The sequence below is a fragment of the Aristolochia californica genome, unplaced genomic scaffold (genome assembly GCF_029961685.1).
Source record: "Aristolochia californica isolate CCGP_79_NKW_82.1479 unplaced genomic scaffold, dmAriCali1.0.hap1 SCAF_6, whole genome shotgun sequence".
Lineage (NCBI taxonomy): Eukaryota > Viridiplantae > Streptophyta > Magnoliopsida > Piperales > Aristolochiaceae > Aristolochia > Aristolochia californica.
In genome coordinates, this window is record NW_027182257.1 from 29,425,864 (window position 1) to 29,441,787 (window position 15,924).

A 15,924-nucleotide genomic window follows, 5' to 3' on the forward strand; every position below is an offset into this window, starting at 1 on the left:
TCAATGTAACAGAATACTAGCATGACCTTTGATTCTTCCAATTTGAATATTTCTTTAAATATAGATCAGATTGACATGAAATTTTCTCATTATGAAAGTAGACTTAAATAAATTTCATCCAAGTATAAGTTATCTTCATAAAATATAATTATCAGAAGATAAATAATCTGATAGATTTCGGTCTCTGTCATCTAGCCGAACTAAGTACTGTTTCTCATTTTTTTCAGAATTACCATCGACTTTTCCAAGAATAATATCTCCTTATAAAAAATCATACCAAGAATTGGATGAATAGGTAAGAAAATAGACTTACGTATTTTTCTTTTAATATATAATTCTCCATATAAAGTCTCTTTTTTATAGCATAAAATACCTCGGAAGTTGAGGCTTTTTGCTGCCACTCGAACCTTTTTTTCAATCTGACCTTTGTTTATTCAAATATCGATTTCTATTTGTAGATAACTCAGATAAAAAATTGGTTAAATAGGTAAAATAATAGACTTACATATATTTATTTTTATATATATTTCTCCATATAAAATCTAGTTCTTGATAGCAAAAAATACCTCAGAATCTGAAGATTGGTGTTGCTGCTTGAACCTTTTTGAAAATTGACCTTCGCTCATTTAAATATCCACATCTCTTTATAGATAACTCTGATTGGAACAAATAATTTTTCTTTGGAAAGTAGACTCAAATATATTTTCATTAATATATAATTTTTAATATGAAAAACTCCATATAGAGGTGAAAAATGCAAAGAAAAGTACGGGTATAGGGGCTGAAAAAAATAACTACGAACCTAGACTTAGGGTTTAAGGTTTAGAGAAAAAGATCACATTACCTCTGTGAGTTGACCAAGTCAACTCACAAAACTTGCTCTGATACCATGTTGAATTTATGAAAAAGTGAAATACTTCATTGACATCAATAACTTATTGTAATAAGAGTACATGAACCTCTATTTAAAATAAAGGAATGTAGTAGAGTCCAGTTATAATAAAACTACCCTTGTCCCAATTACACCCAAACTCTAACACTTAAAGATAAGTCCTAACATAATTAAATAACACAATATAGATAAAAGACGAACATAACTCAAACTAAAAATCTTCTTTGACGTGACCATAAGATAAGATACTTTTGTGAGTCCGTCTTGATCTTCCAACTGATGTGATAAGGATGCCAGCTCATGGTAATCATTGTGGGTCTTACTTCTTATGAGGTTGGGCCCATCTTGTGGGCCTTGTTTGATCATGTGGCCCATCTTATAATAGGCTTAGATATGTGGGCCTTCCTTGGTTGTGTGGGCTTGAGATTATCTTCCAACAGTAATTACTCTTGAAGCCTTAGAAAAAGATGGTGAAGTTCCATAGCTCAACCCGAAAACAAACCCAAAAATGAAGGAATGCCCCGAAGCCAAGTAGTGTTACCGCCGTGTAATTGGCATAAGGATCATGGTGCAATATCTTCAACGACTGATCCTAAAAAAGAAAGCGTTTGTCTACAAGACACATGTCCCTCAAACAATCTTGTCAAAAAGCTTCAAGGAGACACCAACTCCTATACAAAAAGCATTAGAAGAGGTTGAGAGGAAAATAAGACTTGGAAATTTTTCCAACACAAAAGAAAAATATTGCGACATTGCTCAAGAACCACTCTAAGCAAAACACTCGTACAAGCTCTGTGAAAAGAAATTTTTTGCAGAAGACTTCATGTTGGTATAAGAAGATACATCAGCAAACGACGTTTGTCACCGTCAAAGCTTATGTCAACATGACAAAAAAAAAGGTGCTCCTACGTTAGCAAAGTTGATGTCACTACATAAAAAGACCAAATTAGCCCTACTTTCATCACCCTTGCCCAATAATGCAAGGGTAATTTTGGAATTAAAGGAAAGGTCAAGAATGTCCTTACACCCTTACAACCATTCCTTTTAGGGATAAAATCAAAAAATAAAAAACAGAAATCGAGAAATTGGAGAAGAGTTTTTCAGCGAAGGTGATTTCCTACAACAAAACATGGTATGTGCCTTTTCAGCCGTAATGGCTAAGTAAAAACATGGAACCGTTCGGTGATCAATCGGTAACCCTAGGAGTACTATAGTAACTGTATTATTTTAATTTAATTTGTTAAATTTATGGAAAAGAAAAATACTTCATTGAATTCTTTGACTTATTATAATAAGAGTACATGAACCTCTATTTATAATAGAGGATGGTAGTAGAGTCCAATTACAATAAAACTACCTTTGTCCCAATTACACCCAAACTCTAACATTTAAAGATAAGTTTTAGCATAATTAAATAACTCATTATAGATAAAGACAAACATAACTCAAACTAGCACTCTTCTAGGACATGACCATAAGATAAAGATGCCTTTGTGAGTCCTTGATCTTCCAAGTTATGTGATAAAGATGCCAACTTGTGGTAATCATGGTGGGTCCTACTTCTTATGTGCTTGGGCCCATCTTGTGGGCCTTCCTTGGTCGTGTGACCCATCTTATAATACTCTTAGATATGTGGGTCTTCCTTGGTCATGTGGGCTTGGGCCTATCTTCCAACACTCCCCCTCAAGCTGGGGGTAAGAGAACAACATGAACTCCCAGATTGTTGCAAACGATGTATAAAATCTTTTTGTATAAAATGACACATCTTCCAATACTCTCCCTCATCTTGTTTCGTCCTTCCATGAGGCCATGCTGGCATAATATAAGTGAAGAGTAAAACTTACTCCTAGCTGATAAATCATTGATCAATCCTAATGTTAGATGTAGGGCACACTCTGTCTTCTGTAGTAGTGTGTCTATCGGCATTGCTCAGAAGTGTCCTGCACCATGTCCCTCCACATGACAATGACTCTGAAGTGGTAGGAGTAATAAAATCCATTACAGAGTGTGTGTGTGTGTAGGTGGGGGGGGGGGGGGGGGGGGGGGGGGGGGGAGTTGGAGGTTATTTATAATGGTGTCCCAATCCGGACACTGACTCTCATAGTATCCCAACCGTGATATTTTTGAAAGTTAAATTTTTCATGGTGTCCCAACCGTGATATTTTTTAGAGTAAAATAAATTACGGTATGAGAAAAGGTACTGAGGCCACCTCTTCTTCAATAATATTGTTTAATCCAAAGAGACATAATAGTAGAAGCTCTAATGTAACACGGCCATTTTCCAACACATATAACACGAACCAAAATAATAAACCTTGTACAAGGACCCATGAAATAATCATAATCCGATATAAATATTTTTTCTTAGATGAAAAATATGTGATCCCCTTTCCTAGAATATTTTGGTTACATAAACTTTATCTACAATATATGGAATAAAATTCCTCTTTCTTGTACTTCTTCTACTTCTCCCCCTAAAGCTGGGAGGTAATAGAAGTGATCCCAGTTTGAACCAAGTATCATAGATGTAGTAATAAACCCAAATAACATAAATATATAAATAAGCCCTCAAAATAGGGAGAAGTGAGATATGTTCCTGATATATCAAGTCAAAAAGTGACTCAAAACAATGGGCTTAAATTCGAATTTTTCAATGTCATAGAATACCAACATGACCTTTGGGTGATTCTTCCAATCCGAATATTTCTTTAAATATAGATCAGATTGAAATAAAAATTTCTCCTTCTGAAAGTAGACTTAAATACCTTTCATCCAAATATAATTTATCTTCATAAAATATAATTATCAAAAGATAAATATTCTGATAGATTTCGGTCTCTATCATCTGGCCGAACTAAGTACTGTTTCTCCTTTTTTTTTCAGAATAACCATTGACTCTTCCAAGATCAATATCTTCTTATAAAAAATTCATCCCTAAAATTAGTTGAATAGGTAAGAAAATAGACTTACATATATTTATTTTGATATATAATTATTTATATAAAGTCTCTTTCTTTATAGCATAAAATACCTTGGAAGCTGAAGCTTTCTACAGCTGCTTGAACCTCTTTTGAAATCTGACCTTAGCTACTTCAATTATCAATTTCTCTTTGCAGATAACTCAGATAAAAGATTGGTTGAATAGGTAAAAGAATATACTTACATATATTTCTTTTGATATATACTCATCTGTATAAAGTCTAATTCTTGATAGCATAAAATACCTCAGAATTTGAAGCTTTCTGCTGATGCTCGAACCTCTTTTGCAATCTGACCTTTGCTCATTCAAATATCGATGTCTCTCTGTAGATAACTCCGATTGGACAAAATTGTTATTCCTTGGAAAGTCAACTCAAATATCTTTCCATCAATACATAATTTTAAATATGAAAAGCTTCGTATAGATGTGAAAAAAATATAAATAAAAATATGGGTGTAGGGACTGAAAAAAATAACTACGAACCTAGACTTAGGGTTTAGGGTTTAGAGAAAAGGATCACATTACCTTTGTGGGTTGAAGACGTCAACTCACAGAACCTGCTCTGAAACCATGTTGAATTTATGGAAAAGAGAAATAATTCATTGACTTATTATAATCAGAGTACATGGACCTCTATTTATAATTGAGGATGGCAGTAGAGTCCAATTACAATAAAACTACCTTTGTCCCAATTATACCCAAACTCTAATACTTAAAGATAAGTCCAAGCATAATTAAATAACTCAATATAGATAAAAGACAAACGTAACTCAAACTAGAACTCTTCTAGGACGTGACCATAAGATAAAGATGTCTTTGTGAGTCCTTCTTGATCTTCCAACTTATGTGATAAGGATGTCAGCTTGTTGTAATCATGGTGGGTCTTACTTCTTATGTGCTTGGGCCCATCTTGTGGCCTTCCTTGGTCATGTGGGCTTGGGGCTATCTTCCAATATTATTTTCTCAGTATGTATGAACAATATTTGTATGTATGAATAGTGATGGTATGTAAGAAAAGTAATTATGTTTAACAATAATCATGAACAGTAATTTTGAATACTAATTTTGGATAGTAATTATGGAATAGTAATTTTTTAATAGTGTTTGAATAATATTTTACAAATAGTGTTCATACTGAATAGTGTTTAATAAATAATTTTTTATAATTTATGTCAACCAACGAATCTATTTGTAACTTAAAATGTTTAGTTACGCTTCGAGGTAGAAAACGAAATGGAGCTGTGCTCTCTACCTTGCTGAAGCAGCTAAGGAACCTCATCGATTAGCATGTGTTATGGTCCCTAGCCATGGATCGAGTAACTTGGCGTGAAAATTGTGAATCTAGCACTATAATGGAGTTTTTGCTCTCGGTAAGGAGGAAAGGAGCCTCCTTTCCTTATCTGTTCTCGGTAAGATTGAAAAGGAGTTTCCTTTTCTTAACCTTTTCGGGTAATGGATGAAGTCCCTTGCTGTTCTCGGCCAAGAAGGGTTGAACCCTTTTTGCTGCTCACGTCTAAGAGGGTAGGGACCCTCTTGGAAGGTTGTTGCTATTCACCTAGGAGGGATTAGGACTTCCAAACCCTGTCTTGCTTAGTTAGAGGCTAAAGCTACCTCTTTTAAATGTGCTGCTAGGTTAGGGATTCAAGAACCTCACTTTCTTGCTTGGAATGAAGGAGAACAACTCCCTCTTGCTATTGTGAACGTGGAAGAGGCTACAACCTCAAACAGTAATTCAAGTCCTTTCTCTTGGTTTGGATAATATCAATGCAAATCGGAATTCAAAGAGAGAAAGAATAAACCCAAATCAAGAGAGAACTATACCTGAAGCTCGTCAAGGAGACCTCCCAACCCTAGACCTTGTCAAGGAGAACTCCAAACTCTGTTTAACCTAATTCAATACTTGCCTCTTTTCTATTTCTCTACCCTCTAAATAGGGTTTGACGTCATTAGAGTTTTAGGGCTTAAATTGATAATTCTGCCCCTACATCCTGGATCATTACATAATTAATGAAAAAATGTACTTAAAGCAATATAAAATATGAAATTTAAAAGTAATTAATTCAGTGAGTCATTGCTGCCTCCTTTGGGTGACTCGGTGTGCTATTGTGTACTCAAAAACATGTATGGTTTGTGGACCTCTGAAAACCGCTAGGTTGCTATAAAAACTTTATCCAACTTAATGGTAAACCGACAAGATAAGGGTAAAAAACTGAATACTATGAAGTAGTAGTAGAAGACAAGTTGGACATATTTAGCTAAAAATGTGTGTTTAAAAAATGGTATCAGAGGTAATTGTATATTAGATCCAATGTTAGGTAACATAATCCCAAGGTTACGATATGTTGCTAGGTCAATTCCCATATATTTGGTAGAAAAATGTATCAAAAATCATAATTTGTAAGTTAAAAACGACTTAATGGTCCTTCCAGTAGCACTGTACTCAAATTAGGACAAACCCAGATATGTCTTATTCTAGGCTATCCACGTGGATAGCATAGTGAAGAAAATCCTGTACTAAATAATATCATTGATTTAGTCAGAGATTTACACCAAAGTTTTTATGATAAAAGTTGTAATGAAAAATATTCTCCCAAATATATCGGTTTCTTATGCCAAGGGTTAGAAATTGAAATAAAAAATATACTAGAAATTCTTCGAGAGGAATTCATAACTCATCTAGATGTATTAAAGGCAAATTTTACCAAACCAATGCTATATGTTCTAAATGATCAACAAGTTTATGTAGAACAAAAAATTAATAATTCCCAAATCAAAGAACCAATCCCTGGAATTAAAAGAAAAGGTTTTAAAGAAAAAAACCAACTAAAGAAGAAATTTAGGCTATTATAATCAAAACAACAGGAACCAAAATACTTCAAAATATAAATAGGTCCCAATTGATGTCTAAAGTTGAAAAAAAAAACTAACAAAGTTGAACTTTGGGATCTTGTAGTACAATGCCTATGATCACCATTCACCATTTGGGAAAGACTAATAACAGTCTTATTCCAAAAACTAGAAGAAACTTCTTCTTATATATAATTCCAAAAATGACTGAACCTATAGGAATTGACTTCACATCCCTCCAAAATAGCATTCAAGTTCATCATGAAACTAGTAGAGAATATAAAGAACATCCTAATTTAATGCAGGATGGACAAAAATGGACAATTAGTAGTCGTCAAATTTTTCTATAACTTAAAATGTTCAATTACGCTTTGAGGTAGAAAACGAAACGGAGTTGTGTTCTACCTTGTTGAAGCAGCTAAAGAACCGCATCGGTTAGCATGTATTATTTGTGGACCTCTAAAAACCACAAGGTTGCTATAAGAAATTTATCCAACTTAGTGGTAAGCAGGCAAGATTAGGGTCAAAACCCGAATAGTATTAAGTAGCAGTAGAAGACATGTTGGGTGTATTTAGGTAAAAATATGTGTTTGAAAAAGAAATTTTGATTGACTTGTTTTGACTCATCTTTTTCTTGTTCACATCTTGCTTGTATTCTTCATCTTATTCTCATCTTGTCTCTCCCTTACTTGGATATTCTATTCAGATAAAACTTGATTACCACAACTCATGGAATTCTTCATTATTGGTTACCTTTTTCTTGTACTTATTCTTCTACCTCTCCCCGAAAAACTAGGGTTCTCTTTGTTCTTCACCAAGAGACTTGCACAATATTGTGGTGAGAGAAGAAAAATCAAGCCTAACTGTATGACAAAACTCCATACATTAGTTAAAATGATCATAATTTGAAACAAACTCCGCTCAATTTCAAAGGCGGGAAAATATCCCAACTATATTGCACAACAAAGAGACTACTCATTTTCTAAGTGTTAGCTCAAATGAAAAACACCTCTTAGGTGAAAAATAAAAAAGACTTAACTCAAGATGGATGTTAGGCACACTTCTCTACATTTTAGGTAGTGGGTCAGCATTGATCTAAAGTGATTTTAACAAAAAAAATTGAAAAAAATACTTTGAGGAATTAAAGGTGTGAATAAAAATATAGAAGCTCTCATACTTCAAAATGAATGATGCGCACAATGCAGCTTTTCATACTTCCAAGTAACAAGGAGGTGTTTTTACACCAATAGATGGATAAAAAGTACCAAGTTTTACATAAGAGGGAGGTAAAAAAATAATTCCTCTATGAACATAATTATTATGGAAACTTAATAAAACCCAAATAAGAATATTTTGAGATGGAACATTATAATGGAAACTTTCTAAACATAGACTTCTCTAATAAGGTGATTATTTTTAACACAACTTCGCCAATTTGTAAAGAAAATATTTAAGAGATAATTTTAGGAATGAGTAAGGTTTTAGGACTCTAATATTTTGAATTTTGAAGGAGCAACAAAGACTTTCTAATTCAAAATTTTCAGACTTTGTCAAAAAATAAAACTAAACTCATAATAGAAAAGACTTCTCTTACGGAAACTAATATAATATGAGATCAAACAAAATAAAATTTGAAGGAAGGAAAGATATTCAAGTTGTTAAAATCTTGATTAGATTTTGAAAACAAATAGGAAACTTAACTCACTTTAGCAACTCAAAAAATGAAGCAAAAAATTCGGCTTAAATTTGGATCGTTGCATGCAACAAGATACCAGCATGACCTTTGATTCTTCCAATGTGGAATCTCTTTCTAGAAATATCAGATTGAGAAATGGTTTATTGGAATAGAAAGTAGATTCACATAGATTTATTTTGAGATATAATTCTCAATATAAATCCTTAGTAATGTTGGTACAAACCATTCAGGAAGTTGATGCTTTCTGTTGCTATATGAAATTTTTATGGTGTTTAACCTTTACTGCTTCAGATGTCGATTTCTATTTCTAAAAAAAATTGATTTAAACTATTATTTTTTATTTGGAAACTATACTCAATGATCTTTCCAACGGTATGTAATTTTCTATAGGAAACAAATAGTAAGAGAGTAAAATATCTAATGAAAAACAAGAATTGGGAAAGAAAAACTTAGGGGGGAGGTTAGTCCACAATGAACATCAACTCATCCCTGGGTGTTAGTATAGATGAATTCAAGTGCACTGGAAAAAAAATCCAGTGTTAGTGCCCCAAAATGAAAAATATGATGTAAATAAGAGAATGAGTAATTTTTGTTCTATACCTAAATAGAACATATGCCTAGACAAATAATTAACCAAAATAAGCATGGTTACTACACTTATATGTGATTTAATGTGTAGTATTAAAATATATTAATAAACTAATTAATGAAATACTCTATTATATTACTTAGTGATTACAGTTTATTATAAATTAATATAATAATTACGTGTGATTCGAATAATTATAAAAAAGTTAAATAAAAGTAAAAAATAACATAAGCGAATATAATAAAGAAATAATTTTTTTTAATAACATAAGATATATTTTAACATTAAAAACCACTAATTTAATACAATAATAAAAAAATTAATATAATAAATAAATAAAGATATTATTTTATTAATAACATATTGTCACAAATTTTCAAACCATTCGTTTAATTAATTATAGCAATGGGATAATTAAACCAAAAAAATTTATCAAGTATTTATTTTAACAATATTTTATTATGACTATTAAATCACTAATTTAATACAGTAATTATAAAATGAATATATTGAATAAATAAAAATATATTTTATAAATAAAAAATAAGTATTATTATTTTTATGACGCTGGTTTAATTTTTTATGACTTAGGAAAAATTAAACCACTTTGTCTTCCTTTCGACGCGCGTCGTCTTCCTCACAATGTCGATAATGGCAGGAGACTACGGTGGGCCAGTGGGCAACGGCGATAGAGGAGGTGCTCCGACGGTACGTCGAGAGGGAAAAGATAGGCTCGACCTCCCATACTCTGCGACGGAGGTCGAGAGGGAGAGCAGAAGGGGGGGGGGGGGGGGGGGGTGGGAGGAAACGCCGGACACGCGATTCATTAAGTGGATTCACAAAATAGATATGAATTTGATTTCCCTCATTTTTGCCAGATTGAATTACCTGACATGATTCAAATGAAGTGGAAATCATTCCACACTAACAACCTAATATAATAAACTGAGTAATGCTGGAGTTTTTGAAGTGCAATTCATTAAGTGGATTCACAAAATAGATATGAATTTGATTTCCCTCATTTTTGCCTGATTGAATTACCTTACATGATTCAAATGAAGTGGAAATCATTCCACACTAACAACCTAATCTAATAAACTGAGTAATACGGGAGTTTTTGAAGTGCAATTCATTTTGAACTAGCACCCCCCCCCCCCCCCCCCCCCCCCCCCTTAAAAGAAAAATGAGAAATTCCTCTTTCTTCTTCATCTTCTTCCTCCTTCCTTCCTTCTCCATCTTCTTCACCTTTTCCATCTCAGATCTTTGCTTTCTTTGATACAATGTTAATTTCTAGGGCCAAGACATAAACAAGGAAGAGAAGAATGATGAAAAGATAAGTGAGGAATTTTGGCTATTGGGAGAGAGGAGAGAAGAAACCAAAGGAGAGAAGAATGAGGAAAAGAGAGAGAGGTGTATGGACGAATTTGAGCCAATAGGAAGAGGCTTGAATGCTCTACCCATGCCTTGAGGTTGTATTTATAGTTGTGTGAAGGTGTTTACAATAACTATAATGCCATTACAACTACATGTTTTAAAAGGAAATAGACATACGAGGATATACCCCAGGTTGCATAATTACAATTCTATGCTTTCTCTATGAATGTTCTCCTTATTTACTAGCCATGGCACCCCTACACATGTGGGTGTATCTTAACAATAGGTTAGGGGAGAATGAGAGATAGAGAGTTAGGAAGGAGGCAAGTAAAAAAGAGTAGATGTATCTTATTGGGAGAGAGTAGATGAATTGGGAAAATAGAGCAGGGTTTTAAATGTGGACTCCCCTGTTAAGCACTTTATTCTTTCATAGATAGTCAAACTTACAAACAAGTAAATAAAATTCAAGTAAAAGTCCTCCTATTAGAAAATATTTGGTCTCAAGATCTCCCTCCTCCATGTTTTAATGATAACAAACATTTGGAACTATTCGTGTATTTTTGGGTGAAGTTTGAATAGGTTTTGAAGTCAATTTTATGCCCCAAAAGTCAAAAGAAGAAAAAAAAGTTCAAACAAGACTTTAGTATTCAAAAAAATTATGATAGAAGAAAAGTTTCTTGAGCAAAATGTTTGAGAAGAGGTGATTGTTCTAAAAAAGCTTGTGAAAAAAAATTCTAGAGGAAGAAATGTTCGAATAATGCTCTTTTTTGGGCGACTCTTTCCAACATATGTAGAAATGGATTTTGGGCTTCAATTTGAGCTCTTTAGGTCACAAAAATATACCAATGAACTGCCATTACGATAAGCAGTTTGAGCTGAAAATTTTAATTATTTTCATGAATTTTTTTAGTGGATTTTACTAGAGAACAAAAATCCATATTAAAACCTAATGACTATTGAAGATTTTAAAAATAGTGAAAGATGTGAAGAATGAGAGAGAGAGAGAGAGAGAGAGAGAGAGAGAGAGAGAGAGAGAGATAGAGAGAAAAGAGAAAACGAGAAAGGCTCAAGAATGAGTTGCGTTGGGGGTCATGCACAACCCACAACCTATTTGATTAAGTAATCTGGTATAACTACAAAAATGCCTTTCACTTAAGTTAAAATGCTTACTTCCTTATATCTCCATTCAATATGTCATATGTACATGAAACTTGGACTATAAACATAATTCAACATTGGGAACAAGATTACATAAAAATATAAATATGGTGATAAAGTAAATTGACCAAAATACCCTAAAGTAGTTTTTCAATACTCCCCCTCAAGCTGGAGTATATATATCAAAGAGGCCCAACTTGTCATTGAATTTCATAAGTTAACTCTTCCCTAGTGCTTTAGTAAAACATCGCCAAGCTTATCATCAAACCAAACATATGGGGTCACCACCTTCTTCACAACATCCCAAATGAAGTAACAATCTAGCTCTATGTGTTTAGATGTCTTATGTTACCCTAGATTACTGGAAATAAAAATAGATGCCTGGTTATCACAGAACATAGTCATATGTTTCTCCTGGTAGATACCCAACTCCTCGGAGATGGATCTCACTCACATTAGTTGACTAATGGTATGGGCAATTGCCCTCGACTCCGTTTTTGCACTAGACCTAACAACCACATTTTGTTTCTTTCTCTTCCAATTGTTTAAATTTCTCCCAAAAACACACAATACCCAATGGTTGATTTCTAGCTCAATTTAGACCTTGCATCATCAACATAAAAAAATGCTTCAATCCTCAAATGATCACTAGGTCTAAAGAGAAGACCTTTTCCTGGTGCTCTTTTTAGATATCTTAAAATTCAGTATGCAACTTCTGGATGAATCTTACGTGGATGTTCCATACACAGACCGCACAAAAGATATATGGTCGAGTAGCTATAGCATATATAACATGTCTAATAATCTTCGATATATTATTTTATCTTCAATTTTGTACTTTTTTCATCATGGAGATCATGCTTACCTCCATAGGTGTATCAATTGGTTTACTTCCCAAAAGACCATATTCTTGAAACATATTAGTTATGTAGTTCCTCTATGTCAAGAAAATTCCTTCTTTGCTTCTTGCTATTTCTATCCCCAAAAAATATTTCAGTTGGCCCAAATTTGTAGTTTGGAAGTGAGTTGCCAAATGTGATTTAACTTCTTTGTAGAATTTAGGATCTCGTGAAAGGAACTTTAGATCAACAAGAAAGAAGAAGAAGAAGAAGGACGTGGAAGGAGAGAGTTTGGATTGAGGGAGAAGAGGGTTGCGTCAAAAAGAAAAATGAGGGCTGGACGAATTTGTGGAAAGAGAGGAGAGTGCTTCAATGCCCTACCTCTTAGCCAATGCTTTTATTTATAGTTTTACAATGCCCTTAGGGCTACAACTTGATAAAACAAAGGATCTTCTTGCTTAATTGCAAGAAAAATTACTATATGAACAGAGAACTTTTCTCATGTACACTTCTTCTTCAAGATCATCGTATGAGAAAACATTCTTGATGTCAAGCTAGTATAGGAACCATCCTTGCTTCATTGCAAGAAAAACCAGTATATGAACAGAGGACATGCGAGCAACAAGGGAAAAGGTCTCAAAGACATCAACTCCATAAGTCTAGGTGTTTCCTTTGTGACTAGTCTTGCTCTATGTATATCAATTGACCCATTTGCCTTACAGTTTATTGTATACACCAATCGACAACCAACTACTCCAGCCCCTAGAGGTAAATCACATAGCTCCCAAGTACCTCTATCTAGCAATGCTTCCATCTCAAATCGATGACTTGTTTCTAATAAGGAGACAAAAGAGCATCCTGCAATGAAGAAGGAATAATACATGCAGAGATGGACAAGGCAAACTTGCAATAACTGTTAGATAAGGAATCAAAGGATACAAAATGAGATAGAGGTGAGTACCTTTTCTAACACCCTTCTGGAGTGCAATAGGAAGGTACAAATCACTTAACTCAAGATCTTGAGACGACTCAGATTCATGGCTTGGTGAGAGAGAGGAGTAGAATCGGGTGAGATGTTGCCGGTCTATGCCGATACACTTGCAACAGTTTCTCAATAGTGACATCTTGTGGAGGTTGAATACAATCATCAATTGGTATAGGAATGGCAGACTCGAGGACAGAGGGAAAAAGAGGAATTATCTCAGAAATTGTAGAGTCAAAGAATGGAACATTCTCGGAAAATGTAACAACTATAGATTTAATTGTCTTTCTAGTAGACGGACAAAAATATTTGTATCCTAAGAAGATAAACTTGATAGCCCTAGGAGACAGTTTATCCCTGGATGGTCCCAAATCACGAGTAAAGCAAATGCATCCAAACACATGGAGTGGTATAGGAAATAAAGGAGAAGATGGTAACATGACTTGAATAAGGATTTTACCTTCAAGAATGGAAGAAGGTTGATAAAAAAACATGCAGCGGAGACCTAAGCCATCGACAATCTACTATTGTTGCTGAATTAATTTTTGCATTTCATCTAGGGCTCCAGGTGTGACAGGTGCTCCAACATCAGACACTTTTCTACTGCCATCATGAATAGTAGAATTGACCGATGTAGGTTTTCCAAACTTGATCCAACATTTGTGGAATAATGATTAGTGCGTCCACAATGAACACACTTCCTTTCTGATTTACCATCTTTTCCTTGACCTGGGTTATACATGATGCGGTATCTGATGTAGTAAGAGCAGTGGCTTCACGTATCTTAGAATCTTTCTCCATCTTGGGTACAATTGTCTTTTAAGCTCTCATAACCCTTTTGAAAGTACTGGATAGGGTGGGTATGTCATAAGAGGTGAGAACATAAGCCTTGATTTCATTAAATTCAACAACTAAACCATCGAGAAATTTTGCTGCGAACAATTGAATTTTTTGTTTTCTTAGCTTTCATTCATCCGTAGTAAATGGATGATATATATTGATTTCCTGTCATATGCCCAGAAAGAAATAGTAGTATTCCATTACTGTCTTGTTTCCTCTTTTCAACCTAGAGATTTGCATATAACTCACGCATCCAAGAAATATTGCTCTCTTGACCATATAAAGACTCTAGAGACATCCACATAACCTTGGCAGTCTCACAATTCATTACCTGGTTCTGGAGAGTAGAATCAATGTTGTTGACAATCCAAGGCATAACTTGGTTTCCCAATCATCATAAGTGGGAATTGGGGGATCATCCCCAATGAACTTCATGGGAGGTTAGTGCATTTTCAAAGCCAAATGGAAAATGAATGAACTAGTGAAATTGAATTATTTTTTGTGTTAGTGTGTTTAATGAAAAGTGCAGAGTAAAGTACATTCTTGTGTTAGTGTGCATAATGAAAAATGTAGTGGAAAGTGGAGAATGAGTTATTAATAAAATACTGATAGATTTAAATTTATTTAGACAATTTTATTTAACTTTTTAATTAAAAAATAATATAAATAATTTACAATTATAATTTAAATATTAATTTATTTAAATATAAAAAAATAATATACCTAATCAAACATGGTTACTTAAACTAAGTAAAAATTGAAAAATAAATAAATATATGTACATAATTTAATATGAAATAAAATAAACTAAAAGGAAAAAAAAAGTAAAATTAAGACAATAATAAACATTGATTTTCAATAATTAATAGATTTTAAAGTATTTTTAATTTTTAATGAATAGATTAAACACACATAAGTTGAACAAAAAATAAATTGGTAAAATTTTAAAATAATTTAAAATAATTTAAATTAAATTAAAATAATACAGAAAGTAAATAAACTAAAACATAAATTAAATAAAAACAAAAACTACTTACTTTTGAAGAATAATTATTATGCAAAAAATCAAATCTACAAACATAAAATAAATGAATAATTTGAAAGCATATAATACGAACAATAGAGTAGATCCAATTTGTACTCTTTAGTGTTTTTGGAATAAGTTAAATCATGTAAATAAATTTAAAAGAAACACAAACATCATCTACAACTGTGCTTGGCGTTCCTCAAGAACATTATCTATAGTTTGAAACTAACGAAAAATACATATCTTCTGTATCACTGCTTTGTAGGTAGATTGATTGTGTCTAAAATCAGAAATTCTGGAATCCCATCTAAATGCTTTTAGGGCTTTAGCTACAAATTTTTGTTGAAGGATAGTGATGGGTAATATCTCCATGAGTTGGAAGTGCAGAAAATGCAAAATACCGCATAGGTGATTGAAGTTCAAATAGAAAATTGATGCACTAATAAGTAGAAGAATAAATACACAATTTGTGCATGGTATGATCAATTTCCAAAAATATTTACACTTTTCGATCTTACTCAGTGCGTTGGAGTCGCATGTCATGAAACAAACAAAGGAAAACGGTAATCAAGACATCAAAGCACTAGTGAACACAACAGATGGTAAATTTTCTTAGTTTTGAGAGAGGAGACGGCGAGAGGATGTATAGTGATGGGAACGGATCATAAGAACGAGTCGATCGGTGACATCAGGGAAAAAA

The 15,924-nt window shown here is 33.2% G+C and overlaps 1 protein-coding gene across 1 annotated transcript; it reads right to left on the reverse strand.

The window, feature by feature from the left end:
- Window positions 1–12,952: 12,952 nt before the first annotated feature.
- On the reverse strand, window positions 12,953–14,158 carry LOC137935315 (uncharacterized). Its single transcript, XM_068779986.1, has 4 exons — window positions 14,056–14,158; window positions 13,456–13,817; window positions 13,280–13,352; window positions 12,953–13,233 (listed from the first exon to the last, which is right to left on the reverse strand). The coding sequence occupies exons 1-4, from the start codon at window positions 14,156–14,158 to the stop codon at window positions 12,953–12,955; spliced, it is 819 nt and encodes a 272-aa protein (XP_068636087.1).
- Window positions 14,159–15,924: the final 1,766 nt, after the last annotated feature.

Bases quoted from the DNA above. Each gene is read 5' to 3' on its own strand.
- LOC137935315 (XM_068779986.1), bottom strand. From the start codon at position 14,158: ATGGAGAAAGATTCTAAGATACGTGAAGCCACTGCTCTTACTACATCA. The intron at 13,818-14,055 runs GTGTGTTCATTG...CCATTCTTGAAG, and splicing joins GATGGTAAATCAGAAAGGAA to GTAAAATCCTTATTCAAGTC. The intron at 13,353-13,455 runs GCAACATCTCAC...ATTGCACTCCAG, and splicing joins AAGTGTATCGGCATAGACCG to AAGGGTGTTAGAAAAGGTAC.